The sequence below is a fragment of the Porites lutea genome, chromosome 10, assembly GCF_958299795.1.
Source record: "Porites lutea chromosome 10, jaPorLute2.1, whole genome shotgun sequence".
Classification (NCBI taxonomy): domain Eukaryota; kingdom Metazoa; phylum Cnidaria; class Anthozoa; order Scleractinia; family Poritidae; genus Porites; species Porites lutea.
In genome coordinates this window covers 30261219-30283956 of record NC_133210.1, presented here as the reverse complement: position 1 = coordinate 30283956, position 22738 = coordinate 30261219, and the positions used below count along the sequence as shown (strand labels likewise).

The 22738-nt window shown below is 39.3% G+C and overlaps 2 protein-coding genes across 2 annotated transcripts; one reads left to right on the top strand and one right to left on the bottom strand.

Moving 5' to 3' along the window:
• Positions 1-2193: 2193 nt before the first annotated feature.
• On the bottom strand, positions 2194-10692 carry LOC140949958 (centrosomal AT-AC splicing factor-like). The gene is made up of 14 exons (XM_073399111.1): positions 10435-10692; positions 9750-9913; positions 8759-8857; positions 8172-8238; positions 7931-7984; positions 6932-7014; positions 6176-6220; positions 5226-5287; positions 4644-4729; positions 4499-4532; positions 3825-3926; positions 3245-3329; positions 2601-2651; positions 2194-2283 (listed from the first exon to the last, which is right to left on the bottom strand). The coding sequence occupies exons 1-14, from the start codon at positions 10603-10605 to the stop codon at positions 2238-2240; spliced, it is 1149 nt and encodes a 382-aa protein (XP_073255212.1). The 5' UTR covers positions 10606-10692; the 3' UTR covers positions 2194-2237.
• Positions 10693-10956: 264 nt separating this feature from the next.
• LOC140949945 (signal-induced proliferation-associated 1-like protein 1) lies at positions 10957-22069 on the top strand. The gene is made up of 11 exons (XM_073399096.1): positions 10957-11934; positions 13251-13431; positions 14682-14966; positions 15088-15243; positions 15936-16007; positions 16983-17069; positions 17840-18038; positions 18253-18301; positions 19114-19417; positions 20112-20306; positions 20775-22069. Exons 1-10 carry the CDS (start codon positions 11240-11242, stop codon positions 20283-20285), a joined length of 2202 nt encoding a protein of 733 aa, XP_073255197.1. The 5' UTR covers positions 10957-11239; the 3' UTR covers positions 20286-20306; positions 20775-22069.
• The last annotated feature ends 669 nt before the right edge of the window (positions 22070-22738 follow it).

Below are 22738 nucleotides of genomic sequence, written 5' to 3'. Positions count from 1 at the left end.
TGACAAGGTAGACATTGCGCCCTGCTTATTAACTGAATTGCATATTAAAAAGCTCCCCAGGAACTTTCTTTCCCAAGGGCACACCCAACATTTTTCAAACGCATTTTCTGCAGACAATAAAAAGCAACCTCTATCTTTTTTCCAATCCGAACATGAGGGATTTTAGTTTTTACAATAACACCTTAACACACTTCTTATATAATTACCCCTTGGCAGAATTTTATACCCTACACCGGCTAGTAAATAAGAATAACTTTTCAGCTGGGGTTTATAGACGCATTATGTTTTGTCTCTCTTCAGACAAAACAAACCAAAAAATTGCTCGGGACAAAATACCTCATGAATATTTGAAAAATGTGCGCTGTTACAGTCGAACCAATTTTTTCCCTCTATTGATCTCTCAAGGATTGACGCCGATGGGTGTCGATGACGGGTTACAATAAAAAGTGACAAAAAGTTCAGTCTTTCCAAAATAAAACAAAACCGCAGGAGAACATTTTGTAGCATTTTGATTTCAAATCACTCTTTAGAAAACAATGCCATACACCTTAAGATAAAGTAAGTACAAGGACCTGGTAATTCTACTTACCAGTTATCTCTTTGGATATGTCTGGCTGGTATGTGCTCTGAATAGCAACGAAGATTGTTTATTTGTTTTGATCCGAAGCAGTTTCACTTAATAGTTACAAGACATGACAAAACTCTCAGGTGACCCTCATGATAATTAACTCTTTTAATCAATTTTGAAGCCTTTGGAACTCTTTCGAACACATGACGATTCTTTGATTAATACGACGGTCTCATGACTACAGGAAATTCAAACAGGGAAACTATACAATCATGATCAAGGCTTCTATTTATTTTAAAAAGGGGAGGATTTGCTGAATTTTGATCTGTCTTATCCCACTGCGTTTAATTTTTCGCGTTCGTCTTCTAGATGAGCGAATTCAAAGCCGTGCTAAACGGCTGGGAACTTATTTTCAAAAGTGAAAGGCTTGCACGTGATCCTTTCTTCTAAACGGCAGATTGATGTGAGACAATACTGACAATTGAGGCGCAGGCTTGGGTGTCGGTGGTTAAAAAAGTGGATAACACCACCAGCTGGATGGTGAATTGTCCAATGGATAGCGCTATTCAACCAGCTTCTTAATAACCCTGATCTGAAGGAAAACTTTACGCTCCTTGTTAACCACTCCAGCGACAGTTCTCGCGATTGTTGCGCCTGTGGGTAGAAGAGCTCGATCAAGCTAACCTTGATCGAAACAAACCGGATGCAAATACGAATCGAAAAGGACTAGGGGAGGCCTCATGTCTACGCCCTTTTTGGCAAAACCAAAGAATCACCTCTGAGAATTATCTTTCATAGCTTTATAGAAAACCCAGAGAAAACCTATAGATCAGGAAATAAATAAGTTAAGCCTCCTGCGAAGACATACGTCCTGCTTGCTTGCTCTGTTTAAGCACGTGGGCTGAGCTCCCGATGTGACTGACGCCTCCAGATTTCTAGCCAGTCAGAATTAAACCAACTGTAACTTTTCGCTTGCGTGTTTCTATAGCTTTAGTCACGTACTTTTATTTGCATTCTCAACAGTCCACTTCAAAGCTCTAAGATGGTAGGGAAAAAGCGGATCGAAAAAAGTTGCGCGAAAACCACGTGAGGACTGGGGAAAGACGGAGAAGTGGGCCTGTAAGCATTGTTTTCAATGCCTCTTTCTGGTACCAAGCTGCTTGTATACCCTGTGATTGGACAATTTTGACAGTTAACGTCGATCATTCAGCTTCGCGTGCGCAGAGTTAAACAAGCAAGGCGAGCGGCGTGAAACCCACTTATGCCCATATTTAAAATTTTGAAAAGGAAATGGGCGGCTGTGGTATTTAAACTTTCCGTAAGCGAAAGAAGAGGAGAGGAGATAAAACGACATTTTGCTTACTGCGCATGCCCGAACTGCGGAAGCTAAGTCAAGTTTTAGTCAAGTTAAGCCTGATTCACACCAAAATTGATCCCTTTTCCGCTCCAACCATTTCACATGCCTGTTATACAAGTATCACTTTAGCTTACGGCAAATGCGGAGTGGAGGGATTCCTGTTCGACCTTTTTTCCATTGTTCCCAAGTCGCTCAAGATTTCACATTCTGGGTGTTCTCTCGTTTGCTGATATACTGAACTCTAGAAATGAATAACCACAACACCGTATTTCAGAGAAAACAATTTTAATATAAAACATTTCAACTAATCAATCACTTCTTTGATTTCTTCACTTTGTTCTCGCGTCTGTAATCGTGTCTAAAGGAGGAAAACAAAAGTTCATGGTTAGGCGTCAATCTTGTTTTCTGGACCTCTAGCGTTCAAGGAAACGCAACAAAAACACATTTGCTGTGAATGTTTTAGTCTTCTTTACAGCTACTCGGGCCAAGGTCACGCGATCGAAGCTGGGAGCACTGCGTGACGCCGGCCCGAGCAGTCGCTCAGGCAACGTCGTTCCGAGGGTTCTCTCCTAGAGAGAGGGCGGGTAGGAGAGAACCCTGGGAACGATGTTGCTGCTCAAGAGGCTGCGCAGTTTGCAGTAGATGACTGAATGAGCTGAAATGAATGATATGTACCTTGATTGCCAGCGAGGACCTTGATTCCAAACTCGGCCAAAAGAAGGAAGCCTGTGAAAAAGAAAGAAAAAAACCCTCTGAATTGAATAAAATTCCAAATGTCATTTTTATATAGACTGAAAAACAGCCACTTTTGTCCTCTTAAAATTTGAGTTGCCGCTTGTAAAGAAGCGTCAGAAGCGTAGAATTCGCGGGAAGCACATGCGCGGAACGTCCGAAGATCCGTGCACACCGAATACCGAACTTACATTTGTACAAAAGCTTAACACCAAAATATGCAGCAGCTGTTTTTACGGTCATATTTACTTCCAATTCAGGCACAAAAATTTAATGTAATACAAGACAATGTTTAAAAAGCTGTCTCTATTTCCCTAGTCGAAAGACAAAAGACACCAACAAGGGCCGGGAGAGACAAAAAAATCTACTTTTGGCTCCTAGTTCCAGGGCTTAAGTCGACTTTTCACTCTTGATGCCGGTCTAGCCTGTATCGCGCTTTTCAAATTTATTCTTAAAATATTGTTTCCTGGGAGCAAGAAGTCTGAGAAACTACTCGCAAAACGAATCAATCGTATTCCTTTTTCGTAGCCGGCGTGCTTTTTTCAAGGGCGATATAGTCAGACATTTGAGTTGCAACAAGAACTTACCAATCTTCACTTGTTTCTTTTTTCCTGTCAAAATTCGCGCCAACTCGGTGAGGATTTTTGTGGTTGATCTTTTTCATGCGTTCAGCTGAAAGAAAAACGCAACTACAGAAAATTCTATAGATCTTTTATACGTTTAACCCTAAATAACGTAAATTCCCTTATATACAAGAAACTGTTCTCCACCAATTCCTCATGGTACTACTGAGAAGCTGCTTATCAATCAATGTTTGGTGTTACGATCATTTTCTTAGCTCTCAAGACCTTAATGTTTGACTGAACAGTCATATTATAGAGAGAAAACTACGTGTTAGTCACCATTCGCCACTTTAGAAACGCGAAGAGGACTGGAGCCGAAATGTGTCCCGCAATTGTTTCTGGGATTGTTACTGGTGACCCGCCGGTCAGCTATTGGCCGGTTTGACCCTGTCCCCAATAACAGTCCCAGAAGTCTTTGCGAAGTTAACTCGGCTCAGTCTTTTCTCGCTTTTAAGAGACGAACTAAGGATTAAATGACACACTGGCCATAGGACCTGACTTTCCACCAGGGAGCAAAGTGACCATAGATAACGAGTGAATTTACCATGCTTTTTAAAGGCATCAAATGATGGACCAATGACATGGTTATCAGCTGAGGCGCCTTCCTCATCATCATCATCTTCTCTAAGCCAGGGCGGTGTAGCACCTGCAAAAACCCATCAAAAAGTAACTTCATCTTTATTGCATCACAGAAAAAAAAACTAAACCGCCCAAATACTTTTTTCGTATGTTATGCGCATCTCCATCCTCCCTGCCCCTCTTCCCGAGCTTTGCATTCACCAGTGCCCTGTTCACTCTACTTTCCCGCGCTTTACAGGCCCTTTGTACCTTTCGCCGAAACGCGTCTCGGTTTCTGTTTAAGGCAACACATAAGTTGCGGTTACATTAAGCCTTTCTCTGGCGAGGTAAGAATGTAACTGCGTGTGTAACCTCGCGTTCCCAAGATAAATTTAGCGTGTATTATACGGTGGAAACTTGAACAATAGTTTAAAGGAAGTGACCATACAAACCAATGAGCTGAGTGGCTACGAAATTTTGTGGTAAAAGGAAAAACTACACGTGGCGACTACGCGGGAAACAAACTTGAGTGCAATCGCTTTTAGTCTTCTTAATCTCAGTTCATAAAAGAACACAATAAATATGCTGAAAATGTATTAATGCGACTATTGTTTGCACAGTTTTAATCATTTGAGAATATCAGTCTTGTTAAGGACGAACCTGTGTGGACATTTCCTTCGCCTTTTTTTAGCTCCTGAAAAAAACATATTTTAATAAGATTCATTAATTTTCTTTACAAAAACCAAAAAACTATGACTAGGTTAACCAACCCAAGAAAACAGCATAATTATCAAAGAATACCAACCGGAATACCAATGCAAGTTAGATTTTCACCATAAGCTTCAGCAGTTTGAAATTTTGGCGCGCTAGCGCTATCTGCGGCAACAGAGCCTGTAAAAAGCAGATAAAATTGAAGATGATACCATTGGAACTGAAATAAATAGATCCTAAAAGCATGTGTCACAATCACATGTCCAACCTGGTTAACATTTTTGTGGACAAATCAGAAAAGTTGTCGGGCAAAGAATATACACTAATGGAATTGTCTTTCTAAAGGTTATTTGATTGCTATCGAAATTTCCCGCCTCAAAGTGATAGTCTTTGGTACCTGATCTGTTCGGACGTCATGTCTAAGCGTTTGAAGATTTGTCAGACATTGGTTATATCTTACTCTTACAAAAAGAGAACAGGAGCCATCAAAACCGTCAACTACAATACTGAATTTTCTTTGGCTATGTTTCAAGAGCTCTTTAAAATTTATCAGGATATATCTTAGTTGGACAATGTGACAGAAAAACTGTTTTCAATAGTTGCAACCCTGCTATAGCATGCACCTGCTTTCAGTTCTTACCTAAATCCCTATTCACACCAAATAAATAGCACTTACCAAACATAGTGGCACTGTCGACTGAATCCATTAACCAAGGAAACCACTGATTAGACCCCGATCTAAAGCAGAAATATTAGATTATATCATTTCATTAAACAAAGATTGGTTGACTACCCATGGATTTCCCTTTCTCTTCTTAGTAGCAGTAAAGAAACTGTCCACAAACCAAGGACCTGTTAAAGTTTTTTTGCTAAACCAAGCATTGGGAGCAAACAGATACAAAAACTCTAAGTAAATATTATTGTGCCGTTTTCCATAGAAATGAAAAGGTTATGATAAAAATGGACTGAAAGGTATAAACTGCCTAGAATGTACTCTGTCACAGTTAATTTGTTGGCAACTGCTAAAATTTGTCTTGGGGAGAAATCAGATGATAGTCTGCCTGCTAAGATGGACTGTGTTTAATAAGATGTTATGTTGTTTTTTGACCTTAGACTTTGGCTTGTAGACCTGGATCTCACAGTGCTGTCATTTTGACGAGCTGCCTGTACTCTTCTTAGAGTTGCAAGCTGCTTGCCTCGGAACACTTTAGTTCCAGAGCAAAGCCCTGGCCCAGAAGAAGTGTGGCCCTCTGGCAAGCTTATGACGAGAGTTAAGTCACCAGCACCCATCCAGTGCGACACACTGACTGCAGCCCACCCATCACAACCCACCCACCATAACCCAACCGCCATATTCCACCGATAGCAAAGCACCCACCGCAACCCACCCACCACAATCCACCCATTGCAAACCAACTATCGCAGCGTACCCACTGAAGTCAGAAGCTTGCTTCCAAGCTTGGAGAAGTGAGGCCTTAAAATGATGATGCAATGTCAACAAGTAGTTTCCCTTCAATGTTTTGTTAAAATTCATCAGTGCAGCACACTTCTCTAATCAGAGCAGTAACCTATATCTACTATATCCCTACTATATACTATCCCCTCTATATCCCCACAAAAAATTACCTGTATTTTACAATTCCTCCACCCCATACTCTCTGTCCTTCATGCCTGTCAACACAAAAGAAAGACTCCTCAAGTACTGAGACTGCATCAAGACAAAAACAGGACTCATGCTGTTGGGTCAAATTCCCTGATAAATGGAGCTGTATGTGGATGTATCGAGGAAGGGCAACCTGAGATCAGGCCATATTTTTGTAATCTGATTCTTGCATGGTCCAAGGATAGTCACTCAGACTTTCTCCTCGCAGGAATTTTGAGGGAGTGCCCCCAACCCTCTGAAAATCATGCTTGAGTTTTAGCAACCCTCATGCATTTCCTCTCTTGACTTAGAATGAGGCACATGTAATGAGACTCTCACGATCAGACAACAAAAATGTTATAACAATAAGCAATGAACAGTTCTAGTTTCCGTTCACCTGTAGACAAACTCATTGATCAGTTCATTTGAATGAAACCTCTTTTGCTGTACTTGCACATGACATACTGATAGGAGATTTTTGTGAAATTTTGGGATTTTTTTTTAAAGTAGCTCAAAGCAATACTCATTATGGTTTTCAGATTCCGTTCACTCACATTAAGAGGTCAGTAAGCTTCTTTGCAGTGTCTGTGTGTGTGTGTTTTTATGGAGAGGGAGAAGAGAGGATGAGGGTAAGGGTGACTCAGAAACACTGGAGTGAGACAGTTCTAGCCCCAACATAAAAAAATGAAAACATGATTAAAAAACTCCCTAGATATCCTCCCTTGCTTGACAATACAAACCATCCTGTTGGATTTTGCAGAACTCCTTGTTCATTCTGTACTGTCTTGTAAACAATTTCTGGTGTTACTTGTATCTGGGGTGGCTGCGGTATCAAATGTTCAGGATGTAATAACAAAAACCAAAACTGTCTAACTACATTAATAAATAAATTATTTTGGGATACCCTTAAGATTTTTGGTCACAGGGACTAGATATTGGCATCATTCCTTTTTTTCTTCTTTTGTGTTTTAACATTAAAAAATGGAACCATGGTCTCTTCACCTCACACTAATACATAGCTATAATGTACCTGAATAGTTAGCTACTAGTAATAACAAGTTTATGTAACAACTTTGTGGTCAATGATTTATGTAAATCCCCTGGGTGAAAAGAGAGCAATTGTATAGCAAACTTTTTCTGGGTAACAACAGATGCTGAGACCTAGAATCAAAGGGCGTAGGGGAGTTATTTGTGCCAGAAAATGAAGAAAAAAAATTTACTGCAGAATGAACAAGTCATTTCTGTTTACTGTAGAATCTATTATGAACTTGACCTTTCAAACAGTCATGTGAGCATGTTACTAACCTGGTAAAATATTATCACGATTGTATGACTATTTGGAAGGTCAAATTCATAATAGATTCTACAGTAAACAGAGGCAACTTGTTCGTTTGGCAGTAAAATTTTCACTTTGTTTGCCATCACAAAACACTCCTCTGTGCCCTGTGCTAGAATGGAGCTCCTGACTTTCTTGCTTTAATTGTTTTAGTGCAAACAGCAGTTTTAAAGGTAAGGGTGAAATCAGAAGCCATCCTATTGCTATGGTAACCAGTGACCAACAAGTGACATTAGAATTTGGATGATATGAATGGTATGCAAAGACTTTGCAAGCTGATTTCTAATAATAAACTTCTTTTTGACTCTTAAAGTCTCTCAGTTAAATACATGCATTTATTAATATCTCAAATATCTATTTCAGGATACTGTTACCCTGCTTGAAGTGCTTGAACAAGACAGACCTGCTGGCTTATAAAGGCTTGGGTAACTTCTTTCTGTTTAATCTGGGAAACTGCCTATTAACAATAATATTAAGATAAACTGTTAAAACGGAAAAACCTAACAGCACTGGCTAATGATTTTGTGCGTCATTCTCTCTTTATTTTTTATGAGTACATGTACATGAAGAGAAGTAAACAAAACCACTTTCTCTTCTTCTTTCTGACAAACTAGCCATATACGTTTAAGGAAGAGGTTTTCTACCTTTTGTCTTTTCTGTTCCATCTCAGCTTCAAAATCCTGTAGTTTCTTGTCAACACCATCTTTGTAGCTGAAACAAATTTTTGTACAAATTCAATGAGACCTTGATCACAATAAGAACAAAATTTGTTCTTAGAAAACAGGGGCATAGCGTGAGTTTTTTTAAGGAGTATGAACAGAGAGAGAGAGGTTAGACCTGGGAAGGTACTGTAAACTAAGGGGGTCTCGAGGCATGCTCCCCCAGAAAATTTTTCAAATTTAGGGGCTCAGAAATGCTATGTCCTGCATTTTTCACAAGATGTTTTCAGTAAATAAATACGAAAGAAAATGCAATAGTTAATTAATGTACACCTTTAGTGTTATCAGTAAGGTGCAATGTTTATGGAAAAAAAGACAAAACAGTGATGCCATCAAGGAGGTTATGAGCAAAGGGCAACATGAATACCCTTCAGATGGCCAAATACACCAATACAGTAAAAGGCGAAAGATTAATAACCAATATATTTTATGTTATATTTTCCAGATTTCAGCTGTAAGCACGGGCGTATGAGTGAGTATGGACACCATGCTCCTCAAAACAGACCACAAACCTGTTAAATGTATCCCTGTCAACAAGGAACTTGTCTTTAAGGTTTTTATCAGCTCCATTTTCCCACCAGTACTTGTGGACATTTTTTCTGTGGCCCTCACTTAAAAAATAAAAATTTCACCAGGTTTACTTTTACAATGAATAAGCTGGAATTGACTGATGCATTATCATAAGACACAATACCACAATATCTGTTATTATTCATTCAAAATATTTCCCCTATTCTGATTGGCTAAAAGCACACGTTTAATTCACCATAACCAGTCACTGATGACCAAATTTGGAAGAAATTTGACTTTAACGAGGAAATGACGTCAAAAGTGCAGCGTTTTCGCAGGTTAAGGCACCGTTAACCGAGAAGACCTGGGGACGAGGTTGAGTTGTTTTAGTTCTAAACTTGAAAAAATGGCGGACATTTCACTCGATTCAAGAGTAAGAACTAGGCGAAAAAATAGCTAAAAACATGGCAAGAACAGCATGAAGACAACTTAAAGGACGACATCTGCTATTTGGAGAATATTTGCGGAGCTGGACAAACCTAAACGTACACTATCGAAGATGAACAGAACATCGATGGATCGATAGAGGTAAGCATGTTTTAGCTATGTTTTTAAACTAGGAATTATTTTGAATGAATAATAAAACAGTTATTGAATTCGGCTTTCGTATCATATGAAGAATTATGGAGATCTCGGAGGGTGTTATCCGCCTCGGCCTACGGCCTCGACGGATAACACCCTCCTTGATCTCCATAATTCTTCATAAGATACTCCGCCTCATTCATTAACTGTTAATTAATTAATAAAGAAAAAAAGAAACAAAGTGTCTTTCAATCTTATTTTAAATTCTTCCCTTTTTTATGAGTAAACACAAGGTAATTAAAAAAGGAAAATTTGTAAGTTATAACAGTAAAGTGTTCAATTTTCTCTGACAACCCTTCATTTTAATTTAAAAACCCAAGTGCTATCAAAGATTTAGATATCTTTTTTTACCTCGCAAAATGCTCAAAAACTCCACCATACTTAATTGATACTTGTCGATCTGTCACATGTTTATCTACGTTCTCGCCACAAAAATGACACCAGAATCTTGATCCAGGCTCAAGTTCACCATCTTCAACAGAGGGTTTCTTTAAAAACTTCCTTGCTTCATCAACCTGATATGGGGCAATTGTATTTTATTTACAGTAATTATAAGTCATGCTCAATTGGTTTAAAGGTAATTTTCCAGCTGAGGATGGACCTATCATCCATGGAGATACGCGGGCATGGCACAAGAATAGCTGACATTTGCTGCAAATTTTTAGTCAGGGACAGGGGATTGGATCGCCTTTGCCCTTTTGTGGTAGGATCTCTAGGGAAAGACCCCCAGGATTTGGAATGCACGTAGGATCGACAAAGAAAAATGTAAACGTCGTTGTGCAAATGTCCGGGGATTCCCTGGTGTCGACCCCCCGCTGATAGAAATGCATATTTCTGTATCTCAAGCTCTCAAATGGCGATTCTATTGTTTCAAATGGAAGAAAGAAGAAATGTACAAACTCCAGGATAAGCAGGATATTTTGATCTGTCGGCGTAAATAAGTTTCGTTATATCTTAAAAATGTTGTTTGTTGTTGTTTCTCCTCGCTATTGTGGATACAAAAATCTTTTCTCTGTAAACGCTGTAAACTACCCACCTTCTTTCCAAATTTCAAAAGGATCTTGCCAAGTGATGTCTTATGCTTCCTCGTATATATGTGTTTCCTTCCTTGATCGTGATTTAAACGGCAGACAGGACAAAATAGAAACTGTCCCTTCACTTCGTCTGTTGATTCCGCCATCTTGAAAAGTAGCTCTACATCTCCCATCAAACCTGCGAACCGGCGATAATTATTGAAACTTGTCACCGGGACTTTCTCGATTTATTATCATGGCGGCTGTCTTTGAACAACATCTTTTCTTTAAAATTCTAACACCTGCCTCGATGTTTGCATTTTTGGCGACAGAAGACAAACGACGGTTGGACACAGTTGGATGGGTGTTGGGTTCTTGGCTTTCATTTAGGGGACAACATTGGCACGAGACCAAGTTTGTCCATGGTCATTTACAAAAACAATGGAAGCTGACATTGCTTTGTGATGGCCTGTCATCGCTCTTCAAGTGGAGCGCAAGCAACGACCCAGTCAGCTAAAACCCAAACAATACTTTCACATAATTATTTTATGAGCAGCGTTGCTAGCCTCAGGACACGCAATTAACTCATCATGAATTCGAGGACCACGTTTGCACGAACAGGTTTGCTACTGACCTGAAAACCGCATAGAGCTTAATTAGTTCGAAAGGAAAAGTTAATTGACTGAGCACCTGAAAAGGATTTTCCCTCGTGTTTTCAGCGTGCAAATGTTTCCTGTTATTCGCTTCTCATTAAGGATTCATTAATAACCCCGATCGGACCTCACGGCCGATTTGAATAATGTCGCTGTGAATTTAAACGTTCATATCATGGCGGGAAGTGTGACTTGTTTTGTGTGTAAATCCAAATTGGAGACTTTCGAAAATGTGGTGAGCTTATGGTCGGCTCAAAGCGTTAATCCTCCTTCAAATGCAAATGGCTTTGTCTCTGAACCGTGGCTGTGTCATCACAAGTGTTTTACTTGCTCGGTATGCGGCTCGACGCTTAGCGATGGAGAAAATTTACAAACGTACAACGTTTCTAGTGATAAAAGATTATTCTGCTCAAGACACTACTACTGTCAGAATTCTGACGATGAGAGACTAATTCACGCACTGAACAACTTTAAAGAGAGAAGTCTTGCTTTGAAAACAACGTGGGAGAAAGATGACGAAGGTCCGGAGAGCGGCCTTGAAAGCAACGAGGGGATTTCTCGCTTCAACTGCAGTTGTAGTCAGCCGAAATTCGTACAGCGCGTAGCGGGATACGAGGTGGAATGCCCCATAAAGGACTGTCCTAACAGAGATTCATTTATAAAGAATTACAAGCATCGCTTTAAAAGCTTTTGCGATCTTGGTTCTTCAAGACTTATTGGTCATGCGAGTTCAGTTTCTCCGGAGGGATTTTATCGAGACTATTTTTATGGAGTAAAACATTGGAATTACTGTGTAAAGGAAGAGCATATTGGCGCAATCCTCTTTACTTTGAAACCTGAATCTAATCCTCAGTCAAAAGGCTCTTTCAGGTATTTAAAATTTTAAATTTGTTACAATTATACCCGGGGTGCTAAAAACAATGACACGATGTCTATTAAAATATTCAAGTTCTTTGTGTCTGGAATTTACATTTATATTACAGTCCCTCTGATCTCTTTTTAATTATCAAAATCTCATTTCGTCGTCTATATTTGAATAAAACAAAACATGAAACTCACCATGTCAATTACTTTTTTTCTACCTGAAGAAATTAAATTTAGTTTCACAGGAAATTCAGTTTCCAAAAGGCGGGAGTTTTTTTTGGCTCCTTCAGTGCCTCACCGTGAAATTAATAAGGGCTCTTGACAAATTCAATAGGCTTGAAAGAACTGATTGTGTAGGAGGCCAATCTAGGAGTAAATTAGCCATTGTTTATTTTTTTCCATAAGATCTTTTCACTCCCAAGAATGTTCAAGAAAGACAAATTTCACATTTAGTTTAATTGGCCAAAATTATGCCAAAAAATATACAGAGTTCCAAAGAGGCTCCATTTGATTAAATTGTCACCCTGCTGTTTTTTCATCCATAGACTTAAAAAAGTTCAAATCACATCATACAGCAGAATAAACAGTACCACAGGAAAGAATCGCTCAGGAGCTTTCATTTAACTGGTCACACATTAGAATTATTTTTATCCAGTGAGTCACCTTGTTCCTCATGATACACAGTACCTCTAGAAAGTACTGCTCACTTGCTTTCATTTAAATTGCCTGACATTCTAAGATTAACATCCACATGTTTAAAGGTTACAAGAACTACTGTATATCTGAGGACAATGAGAGGATTAATCTGATTAGAGAACCTACTTCATTATTTTAAGAGACCACCTACTCATGAAAAGTTATATTGTTTGAAAAAGAAATGAGAAAAATTAATATGATAATAATCAGATATAGCTGCTTTAGCACAGATGTTCTCAGGGCTTTGTCAGGAAGGAACGCTCGACAAATCCCTAAGAATATCTGTGAGGGAGGCTAATAAAGATAATTATAAAGTATCACAATGTTTTCAGGGGGATTTAGGAATTTTACGGCCTAAAATTTGGCAATGGGAAAAAATAGCTTTGGTTTTTTTTTTTTTTGAAAAAAAAAAAAAGAAACAGGTAAAGAATCTAATATTGGCAATGACTAATGGATTTAATTTTCACATAGGGAATTCATGAATAAAATCTCTGGGGTAAGCCTATGACCTGGTGTGAGTATAAAAGCTTAAATCATTCAGCTCTTCCAATCACACATGCACAGATATTAAAAGCCAATATATTATCATTTTTATTTTGTCGTTGTTGTTTAATATTTTTTTCCAGGATCATGGTACGTTCGCCATACTACCTTGTCTTTGGACTTCTCTCACTATCAAATCACCATGGTGTTGTGTTGAGCCGAGAAGAAGTGGTTCAGTTCTTAAGCCAGCAAGTTGGTATCAGTTCGCCCATGAAGTTGATAACGGTTCCTTCAGCACCAGCAGATATTCTTAAAATGGACAATGTAAGTTTTCATTTGCTAATAAAATAATATTAGTACTCAATAAAATAGAGCTAATAATAATAATAAAAATAAATACTTAATTATCCTCTCTCCTTAAAGGGCTTTTCAGGGATAATGAAACAAATCAGTTTAAACGGAACATAACAAAGTTAAGAATCCCACCTGGTAGTAAACAAACAAATTGGCTATGTTACAGGCATGGCCAAGGATTTGAACTTGGGACTACCAAGAACAAATCCAGTTAGCGGTCACAGCAGGACATGAACTCATCGCCTCTGGATTACAAGTCCATTGCCCTGACTGCTGGGCCACAAAAAAATGAGTGGGAGAACCGTATGGGCCTCTCTGGGAAACTACCCACCCACCCCTCCCCTAACTCAAAGTTAACATTTGCATGTTAGGGGAGGGGTTAGGTGGGTAGTTTCCCAGAAACCTTAGTTGATCTATAGCATCTTCATCCAAGATGGCCCTAGCCTTAAATATGATTATAAACCAGGATGCAAAGAAAGCCAGTTTTATAGCTTGCCATTTGGGCAAGCTGTAGCTAGCACATACAAGCCCAAGAGTCTTTTTCACGTAGCCCGAAAAAAGTTTTGATGAGCAGGAGTGGATACAGTTCTTCTGTAATTTTTTATTTCAATTACCCAAAAATCCTCACTTGCCTGTCTGCCAAGTTAAGAATAGAATTTACTAGCCCAATTGCAAAATCCACTAGTCCTCAGGCTAATTGGACAGGACTTTCTTCGCCCGGGGGGAGAGGGGGGGGGGTACATGGGTTTATGTTTGCTTGGTATGTGCCGCTGGCCTCTCAGAGCCCCTACCCCATTATAGTCTATGTTTTGGCCAATTATAGACCCCATCTTAGTCACTTTTTGGAAAATGTAATTTCTACAATCCCAACTTAGTCAGTTTCTATTTATGCATCTACCTTATCAATGTGGTTTCAAGCAGCGGAATGTAATGCGATCAATGCGAGCTTATTGTTAAATTTAATAAACAACAACTTTCTGTTTTTTTAACCGAGAATCTTCCCATTTTGAATTCCTACTCATCCCAAAAACCCAAAAATGTGTGACCCCATTCTAGTAAATCTATCGAAAATGCGACCTCATTATAGTCACTCCAGTCGTGAAAATGTGACCCCATCCACGGGCACATCCCTATTAGCCTCTTGTAAGGGAGTAACCCCCCCCCCCCCCCCCTGGGTTTCTTTGCACAATTAAAACCAGCCGTCAAACAATTTCTTGCAGGCATTTATCAAGCAAGCTTATAAATTTGGTGTGATTTACATGAAGGAAAATCAGCAAACCGAGGAAGAACTGTTTGGAAATGAAAAACACAGTAGAGCTTTTGACGATTTTCTTGATCTCCTGGGACAAAGGGTCAGGCTGCGAGGCTTTGATAAATATCGTGCAGGACTGGATAGCAACAACGACTTAACAGGAACTCACTCTGTTTACACTAAGTTTGCAAACAATGAAATCATGTTCCATGTATCAACGCTTCTTCCATTTGAGGAATGTGATTCTCAAAAGGTGAGTATTGTCGCATTGAATACACAACCTTGATTATAGAGAGGAAGGCCCACTTCTATTGGAACATGTTTTATGCCAGCCATGTATTTTAAATCGTGTCAAAAATATATTCTCATTTCAGCTTCAAAGAAAGAGGCACATTGGTAATGACATTGTCTGCATCATCTTCATGGAAGCAACAAACACCAAGTTTGTGCCTGACTGCATAAAATCTAGCTTTCTTCACAGCTTTATTATTGTGCAAGTTGATGTGGAAAGCAATCCCAATCTTTATACAGTAAGTTGTTTAGTATTCTCTGGAATTCTACAAAATGTTACTGTTCCTTGCAGAATTATTGTGTGGCAGAAATAGTAAGGTTGTGACAGTGTTCTCCTTAAATTTTAGCTCAGCAGGTAAGGGACCATTCATGGCTAGTAAGGCAAAAAATATATGCCAGAGGCACACTTTCCTTGGAGGGGGAGGGAAGGGGGTAGTAGAGTGAGGGACACAGCCTGCCCTCGCTTGGACATTTAGGAGCTAAGTTCCCTAAAACATCATTCCCTCATTTTAAGACCTATTTTACACAAATTAGCCGTTGTTATCTGTAGACAACAATTTGAAATGTTTGATTCCAATAATTTTACTGTCTTCAATTTTCTCTTTCCGAGATGTGTGGCTTGTGAAGAGAAAAGCTGTGTATACTTTAGTACTTTTCCATATGCAGTGTATTCATTCATTTCCTTGTGGGAATCAGAATCAGAATCAAATTTTACCAGTTACCACCTGATAAGGAGGACACTGTTGTGAGCACAAATTACAAGTAGTTCATTTAAACTTGGTCTCTGGAAAATGGGAAATTGGAGATTTTTTTGTTCCAACCTCCTTCAAGACTCCAGCCAACCCTTCCTTCCATCTCTTGCCTTGTCCATCTGGCTAATTTTATCCAGTCTTCTAAATTTGCAAAAATTTTCACCTGGCTATTTTGACAGGCCTCAGTGGTTTCAAGAGATAGTGTGATGTTTTATGGTCCAGCTCTAAGTGAAAGGCATGTGTTTGAAAAGGTAAGTGTTTGATGACGTCACTGAAAGTCAAGACAAAGTTAGAAGTAATGAATATATGAAAATCATATATGTGAACTGCGGGATGAAGAATTATATGAAAGTAGATCATTGTATGAGCCTGAATTTTTTTCGGGCTTTCTTTTCGCAACTGCAAAAGTTGTGTCTATAACTGCGATGATCTACTTTCATATAACAAAGTTAGAACTTGCATATTATTGTAAAATTGGCAATCCAATCTCCACATCACATACAGTCAGCATCAGAAAAGTTTAAACACTTGTGCGTATTAGGGGAGATCGTGCTCCCTTTCCCTTAGCTGTGGTCAAATTAATAGGGACCTTAAGTTCCGAGGAAGGCGACGGCAGCGAAAACATCGCCTAAATAGTGAATTTGTGTTCATTCAATCTTTATCACGACAGTTCCAACTAATTTAGTTTGTCAAATCTTGGAGTTGAATTCCTAAAAACCATATCTAAGTTCAGAAAGAGAAAGAAGATTTTGTCGCGGCTTGTTTACGTCCTCCATAAAACGTGAAATTGGACATTTTCAGGTCGTGATGCACATGTAAAGTTGTTGTTTTGCTAATCTTAACCTATTGTTTTTTTGACATTCCCATTGCTGTCGCCTTTGTTGCATCTTAAGGTCCCTAATATCATACCAGGGAAGAGAAAAACATTGAAGATACTGAACACAGCAGTGCTGCAAAAGTTCATCAAAACGATCTTGTAATCTTGTTGGCTATGGGAATATCGGGTTGAGGTTCAAAATTGGTGAATCACTGAAACTACAAACAGTGCAAACTAAGAACCACCTGTAAAGGATAACAAAAACTAGCAAAACTGAGTCATGTCTAAAGTACTACTCAGAAGTATTTATTTGAATGTCAACATTTATCAGAGAGTTTATGTAGAGGCTAAAAGGGACATCAAGATTGGTCTGATTGTGCAACACTGCTTTTTCTGTGCTTGGTTTCAGGGCAAAGAATTCAGAGAGTGGATTCTTAAGAAGCTGATTCAAGGTGAACAGGCTTGTCACAGGGCAACCGGCTTTGCCAAATTGCATGTGAGTGTTTCCTCAAATGCTTTTGTGTGTGTAGTGAAAGGTGAAGTATGTAGTATTGGACTACTTTAGTGAGTGCATAGTAAGTAAAGGTGATAATCTCTACAGTCAGTGAAATGCTGAGTAAAAGCAAACTAAGCATTCCATGCATGTGGGAGCTGAGAATAAAACAATAGAGAGTTTAAGGTTCATGTATACGGCAGATGGTAAACGGCAGTTTTCAAGTGGAGAATTTCTCAAAATAGAAAATGAGCAGATAGAAACAGCTCGTAACAATTCTTAGGTTATAAAAAGTTGCGTGAAACTACTAATTTATGTGTAGAAATAATGAACAGTAAACAACAAGTAAACTTGGTCACATGGTACAAATTCGCATTTGCCGTGTGATGTAAATGTGAGATCAGTCACCTCTAACCAATGTGGCCTCGGTTTGAATCCTGGGCGACAACATATGGGTTGAGCTTCTTGATACTTCTTACCCTTACTCAAAAGCTTTTTAGCTTGTGTAGCAGTGCTGGTTAGCTTCCAGGCTGTACGTGCAGGCACAAGGGGAGAAAAGGGGAGGAGTTCTTCCTCTTTTTTTTCTCACGTGTTCTATAAAAATTAACAAAATAAAACCAGCGCCTGCATGGCAGGCTATGTTTTGTCTTTCAAATCTACAAAAACTGGGTAAGTATCTGCCACATGGGTGTGTCCTTACCTCAAAACACACTGTATTAACATTATCGGTTGCCTTACCAAGAGTGACGGCTGTAAAATATGATCTACTGCAGGCTCGCACCAGGTCGCTGATTATGGGGGGACTTCTGAAGTCTGTGGAGATGAATGTTACAGACGGAAGGAATGTTTCCGCAAGCTCTTCGATAAGCACATTTCAGGAACTCCACATGACAGTAGGCCAGGTATCCAGGGATTTTAGCACAGACAGCAGAGTGAGCCACAATAGGGCTGACACAGTTGCATTCCTTGTTGGTAAGTTATTTAAACTATTTATTCACGCCTTTCCTGATCTTTTATTGTTTTTGGTTTTTATTCTTTCAAATTTTATTATTACCTCAGTTTATCCTACCTTGTTGTAGACAGCTTACCTTTTACAACATCCATCTTACAATTTTCTTTGGTTAAGATAGCAATGCTGTGAGGTAAAGTGTGCTGATATACATGTATTTACTTTTTTGTGATACAGACAAGAAGTGCTTTATTGGGGTGAAGTCTTTGATGTCAGGAAAAAGCAAGTGAGTGAAGCATTATCTCCTAATTTATTTACACTCAACCACATTGTCTTCAACATTATAATGGGCTCTTTTTATGTCCACCCCTGTGATATAACAGATTTACAGCTAAGGTTAACATCGTACCCATATCTCTTGTGAACAAGGACAAAGCTTTGCCCACAAGAGTTCTGGGAGGGATTATACTAAGGTCTCCAACAACAGATTGTTGCAGGCCTAAGAGGCATAGTTATTAGAGGAGACTGGTTATGAAAAGCGGCAAACATCAATGATAAAAACAACAGTGCTGCAGTTAATGTTGGAAGCACCCTGAAAGTGCACAATCCTTTGTTTTCTGTTGGCAAATTGTTACGGAATAAATTGATGCAACGTTTTTATTGGTCAATACAATCAAAATGATAGGAATTCTTTTGAACGTTGTGCACTTTCAGGTCCACAAAAACATATAACAAAGGAGTCTGACGGGTTTCATAACCATTCCACTCAATTAACTATGTAAGAGGGGAGTTTTACTGACAAAGAAAATTCGAGGGAATAATTCGTGTCATCCAGGCGTGTACTTCCCTCTTTTTGCAGTAGCCGACCTTCGCTGTGAGTGTGAGATTTACAGCTACTTCAGATGGGGCTACCAGATGTCTGAAAAAACCTTGCATCCGGTAGCACCCAGGGGATTATTGTAGGATGGGCTGGAACTAGCCAATAGCCAACAGTCGCCCAAGGTAGTTTTCCACCCGGTTAAGAGCTAAGTTGCAGAGACACGAGAAATCACACCCTGTCCAACTTAAGCTAATCCATGTCAATTTTATCTTTAACAGAGTTTTTCACGAGATGTTTTCCCAAGAGCGTGACTCCACCAGCGCAGTCTTACCAGCGTCCAAGACCAGCCTATCGTTGGCACCCACCATATTAAAACGTACCGTTTCTTGGCGTCATAACCAAGTTGTGCAAACAGGCCTTCGCAGCGGGAAGGTTAACCTGGAGAAATTGCGTCGTAGCAAATCAATGAACGAGGTCGAAGATCATTACAGAAGAAGCGTCACCCTAGAATCCATCACTGATCTTGAGAACAAGACAATCGATGAGAATTCAAGAACATCATCGCAGCTGCTACCACAAGAGGTACCATGATCATAGCCTGTGTCAGGCTTTCAGTTTTAGACACCTTTAGACTCAGTTGGATTTGATTGATGCATTACCTGTGCAACCGGTTTACACAGAACCGTGCTAATTCTGTTGCAGATTGCAGTACTGCTTGTCGTTCAAGAAATTGCACGGTTCCGGATCCGTGCAAGTTTTTGTCCCGTCAAGAATTTGTCCGTACCCGTATAAACGGGACGTAACGGGGTCTTCTAAGACCAGGATGACTAGAAGAACAAAATGTAACTATTACACTAAGTAGTGTGCACGCGTGAACCAGCGTCATTTTGGCGGGAAAACGTGATAGCCGTCGTCATTCTTCTCAGGTTTTAGCGAGAAGGTCTGAGAAAGTCGTAGTGGCGGAAACAAGTTATCAAATTGTGAGATGGCTTAACACCTTAACTAAAATAAACTTGATAACTTTTCTGGTGAAAAAAAATTAAAGGAAGCTTTCCGGGTTTTGTCGTTTTTGAATACACGTTGGTTTTGTATGACTGCTAGTTAATGATTGGCTATAAAATCCCGCGCCACTTTTTTGACCAACCACCAAGAGAGCCAAAAGCTCTCTAGCCTCGTTTCCAGGCTTTTAACCCTTTGGCTGCCAATTGCTTTTTTCTCCACTCGTTCTTTGAAATGAAGACTGAGAATAACTCATAAGAAGTTTCCTTCCTGCCAGGTTATTATTGTGAATCAATTTGAAAGCGATGTATTTGAGACGCTACTGGAGTTTCTGCACTGTGGAACATGTGACCCAGAGTCAAGTCTCCTTCCCGTACTACTTTCCGCTGCTCAGTACTATGAGGTGGAGGACTTGTACCAAGTCTGCGTCGAGAACATAAAGAGAGATTGATGGCCAAAATTAATGCTATAGGTAATTCAGAATTCCCTACCGTATACTTAAACTACGGAAATTTCCATTCTTTCATATACCTGGAGCCAGAAAAAAGTACCCCTTTCGGGCGGAGCCTCCCTGTATAGGCAATTATAGGGAGAACTACATGTAGAACCACGCCCCTGGGTTTTCACGTCGTAGTCGTGCAACGGATGGCAATAAAATTTACCAAAAAGAGTGATTCAGGTGCAGAGTTGTTGTTTTACTCATTCAACCTAGTTTCAAGATGTTGCCTTAACCTTTGTCTACGTAGTTGGCCAAGTTCCCTGTCGTGTTGAATCGATTTGCAGGTAGCGAATATACAAGTATCTTTCCAAGCATATTCAATTGCAAGTGAAACGTAGACCCTTGAGGGAAGTTATTCTATCTACAACTCACTGTAAAACTCAGTTCAATATTTTTGGTTATAATCCGTCGTTCTTTGTTTGTTTTTGTTTACTTTTTCAGGAAGAATCGTCACATAACTGAGCAAATCCTCTTTAACAGCGAACTTTTCAACGGAATGCACTGTTAACATTGCGTTGATGGACGTTGCTGAAGTTCTAAACCAATCAAAGCCCCGGATTTGGTGCAGGTGACCAAAATGAGCCAATCAGGAGGATGGATGTACCTTTAAGCTGACTTGCTTGTCAACAGTTGCACGAGGAGTATTGTGATACATTAACAAAAGACGATGTGAACATCGAAAGGAGCGTACAGTAAAAATCTTACGTGTAAAATCTTGATTTCAAGGATATCCCCAAAATTCCTTATTTATTTTAGGAAAATGTAGAATTTCTCTTCTCTGAATTGTTGTCGTTTCTTATTCTGAAGGAAGCAAAATTTTTGAAGCTCTTGTCTCTTGATTTAAGGTTATCCTCAAAAGTTTCTTATTTATTTGATGTCAACGGAAAATAGAAACTTTCTCTTTCCTGAATTGTCGTCTTATTTTATTTTGAAAGAAGTGAGACTTTTGAAGCACTTGTTCCTCTGCATATTTATTAGAACCTTCGCCAACTTTGTCCCAATATTTGTTGACCATTTGAAGAGTGAAAAACAAATGCATATTAGTGGCAGTTCTGTTGTTCTTTCTACCTTGTAGTCTACGCCAACCTAATTTCTCCAGTTTCAAGTAACTAGTTGATTTCCTTATTCATGTTTAAATTCTTAGCGGCGTTTTGTGAATCTAACGTAACCTCTATCCAAAGGCTATATAGGTGCAAGGCTAACAATAACCTGCGAGGCACAGACAGCTTGCTTGCAGGCAAGGCTACCAAATACTTATCTTACAAAGTTCAAGGCACGTGAAATGAAAATAAAACATAAAAAACGAATTCGCCACTTTAGAAACGAGCAGGGAATTTAAGCCGAAATGTTTTTTTTTTCCTGTCACTCGTAACAGTCCCACTCTCTGCGAAAATTGACTCGTCCTATATTCCTTTGTGTTTCTGAAGTGGCAAATGTGTTTCCCTTGACTATTAGAAGTAAATTTAACAGAAGGGCTGGAAAATATTTTGATAAGTAATATAATGCTTATTCATTAAAGAATTATTATTATAATGTATATAGGAACGTACACTAAAATAAATAGCTGTTATATCTACATGGAAGTGTCTTGGTTGTTGATAAAATAAAAATGGTATAGACCACCCTTAAGTTTTTAATCTCGGCTAAGAAGAATAAAAAACAATTTCAGCCAAGAAGCGGGGTGTATTCTACGTAAAGCGCTTTATTAAAGAGTGCTTATTTTAAACTTTTTCCTCTAGCGAACTACTCCTTTTTCGCCTAAATCTTTATGTGTATTGAAACTCTGTCAGCGCATTAGAATCGTCTTGTACCCAAGTCAATTCGTACCCAAGTCGATTCGTGCCACGTTTTGCACATTTGTAGGCTGTAACATCTGTTTCGTGGCTTAAAGAACGATGTATTTTACATTCATGGTGCCCCTAGTGGCTTGCTAAGATCTCCTGCTCGATAACAAATACTATGTAATCTACAGGAAAGTGTATGAAATGGGCCAATAAAGAAGTAAAGCACCATTCGGGCCTTGTGGCTTAAAGAACGAGGTATATTACTTGTGAAGCGCGCTTTTAATATTATTAAGTTTTTTTACCCTGTTAAATTTGGTACGAATCGACTTGGCTGTTGGGTCCGTATGAATGTCAGCACATATGGGATAAAGATAAAAGTGGAGCTGCGGCTGTGTAGTCAACAATGGAAAAATTATAGCTTTGGAGCTGAAGTTCCCTGAACAGGAGCTACCCGAGTGAAGTAGTTCCCCGACCCACCCTTCTCTAGCTGTATTGCTACCTGAACTTTGTTGGCCCACATGTAGAATGTGCAGGGTCTTCCACTGGAGGCTGACCAGCCAGCCCCTTGGATCAAGTTCCTAATCTGATGGCTGTGTCCCCGCAACCCTTTGTTTGAGCATT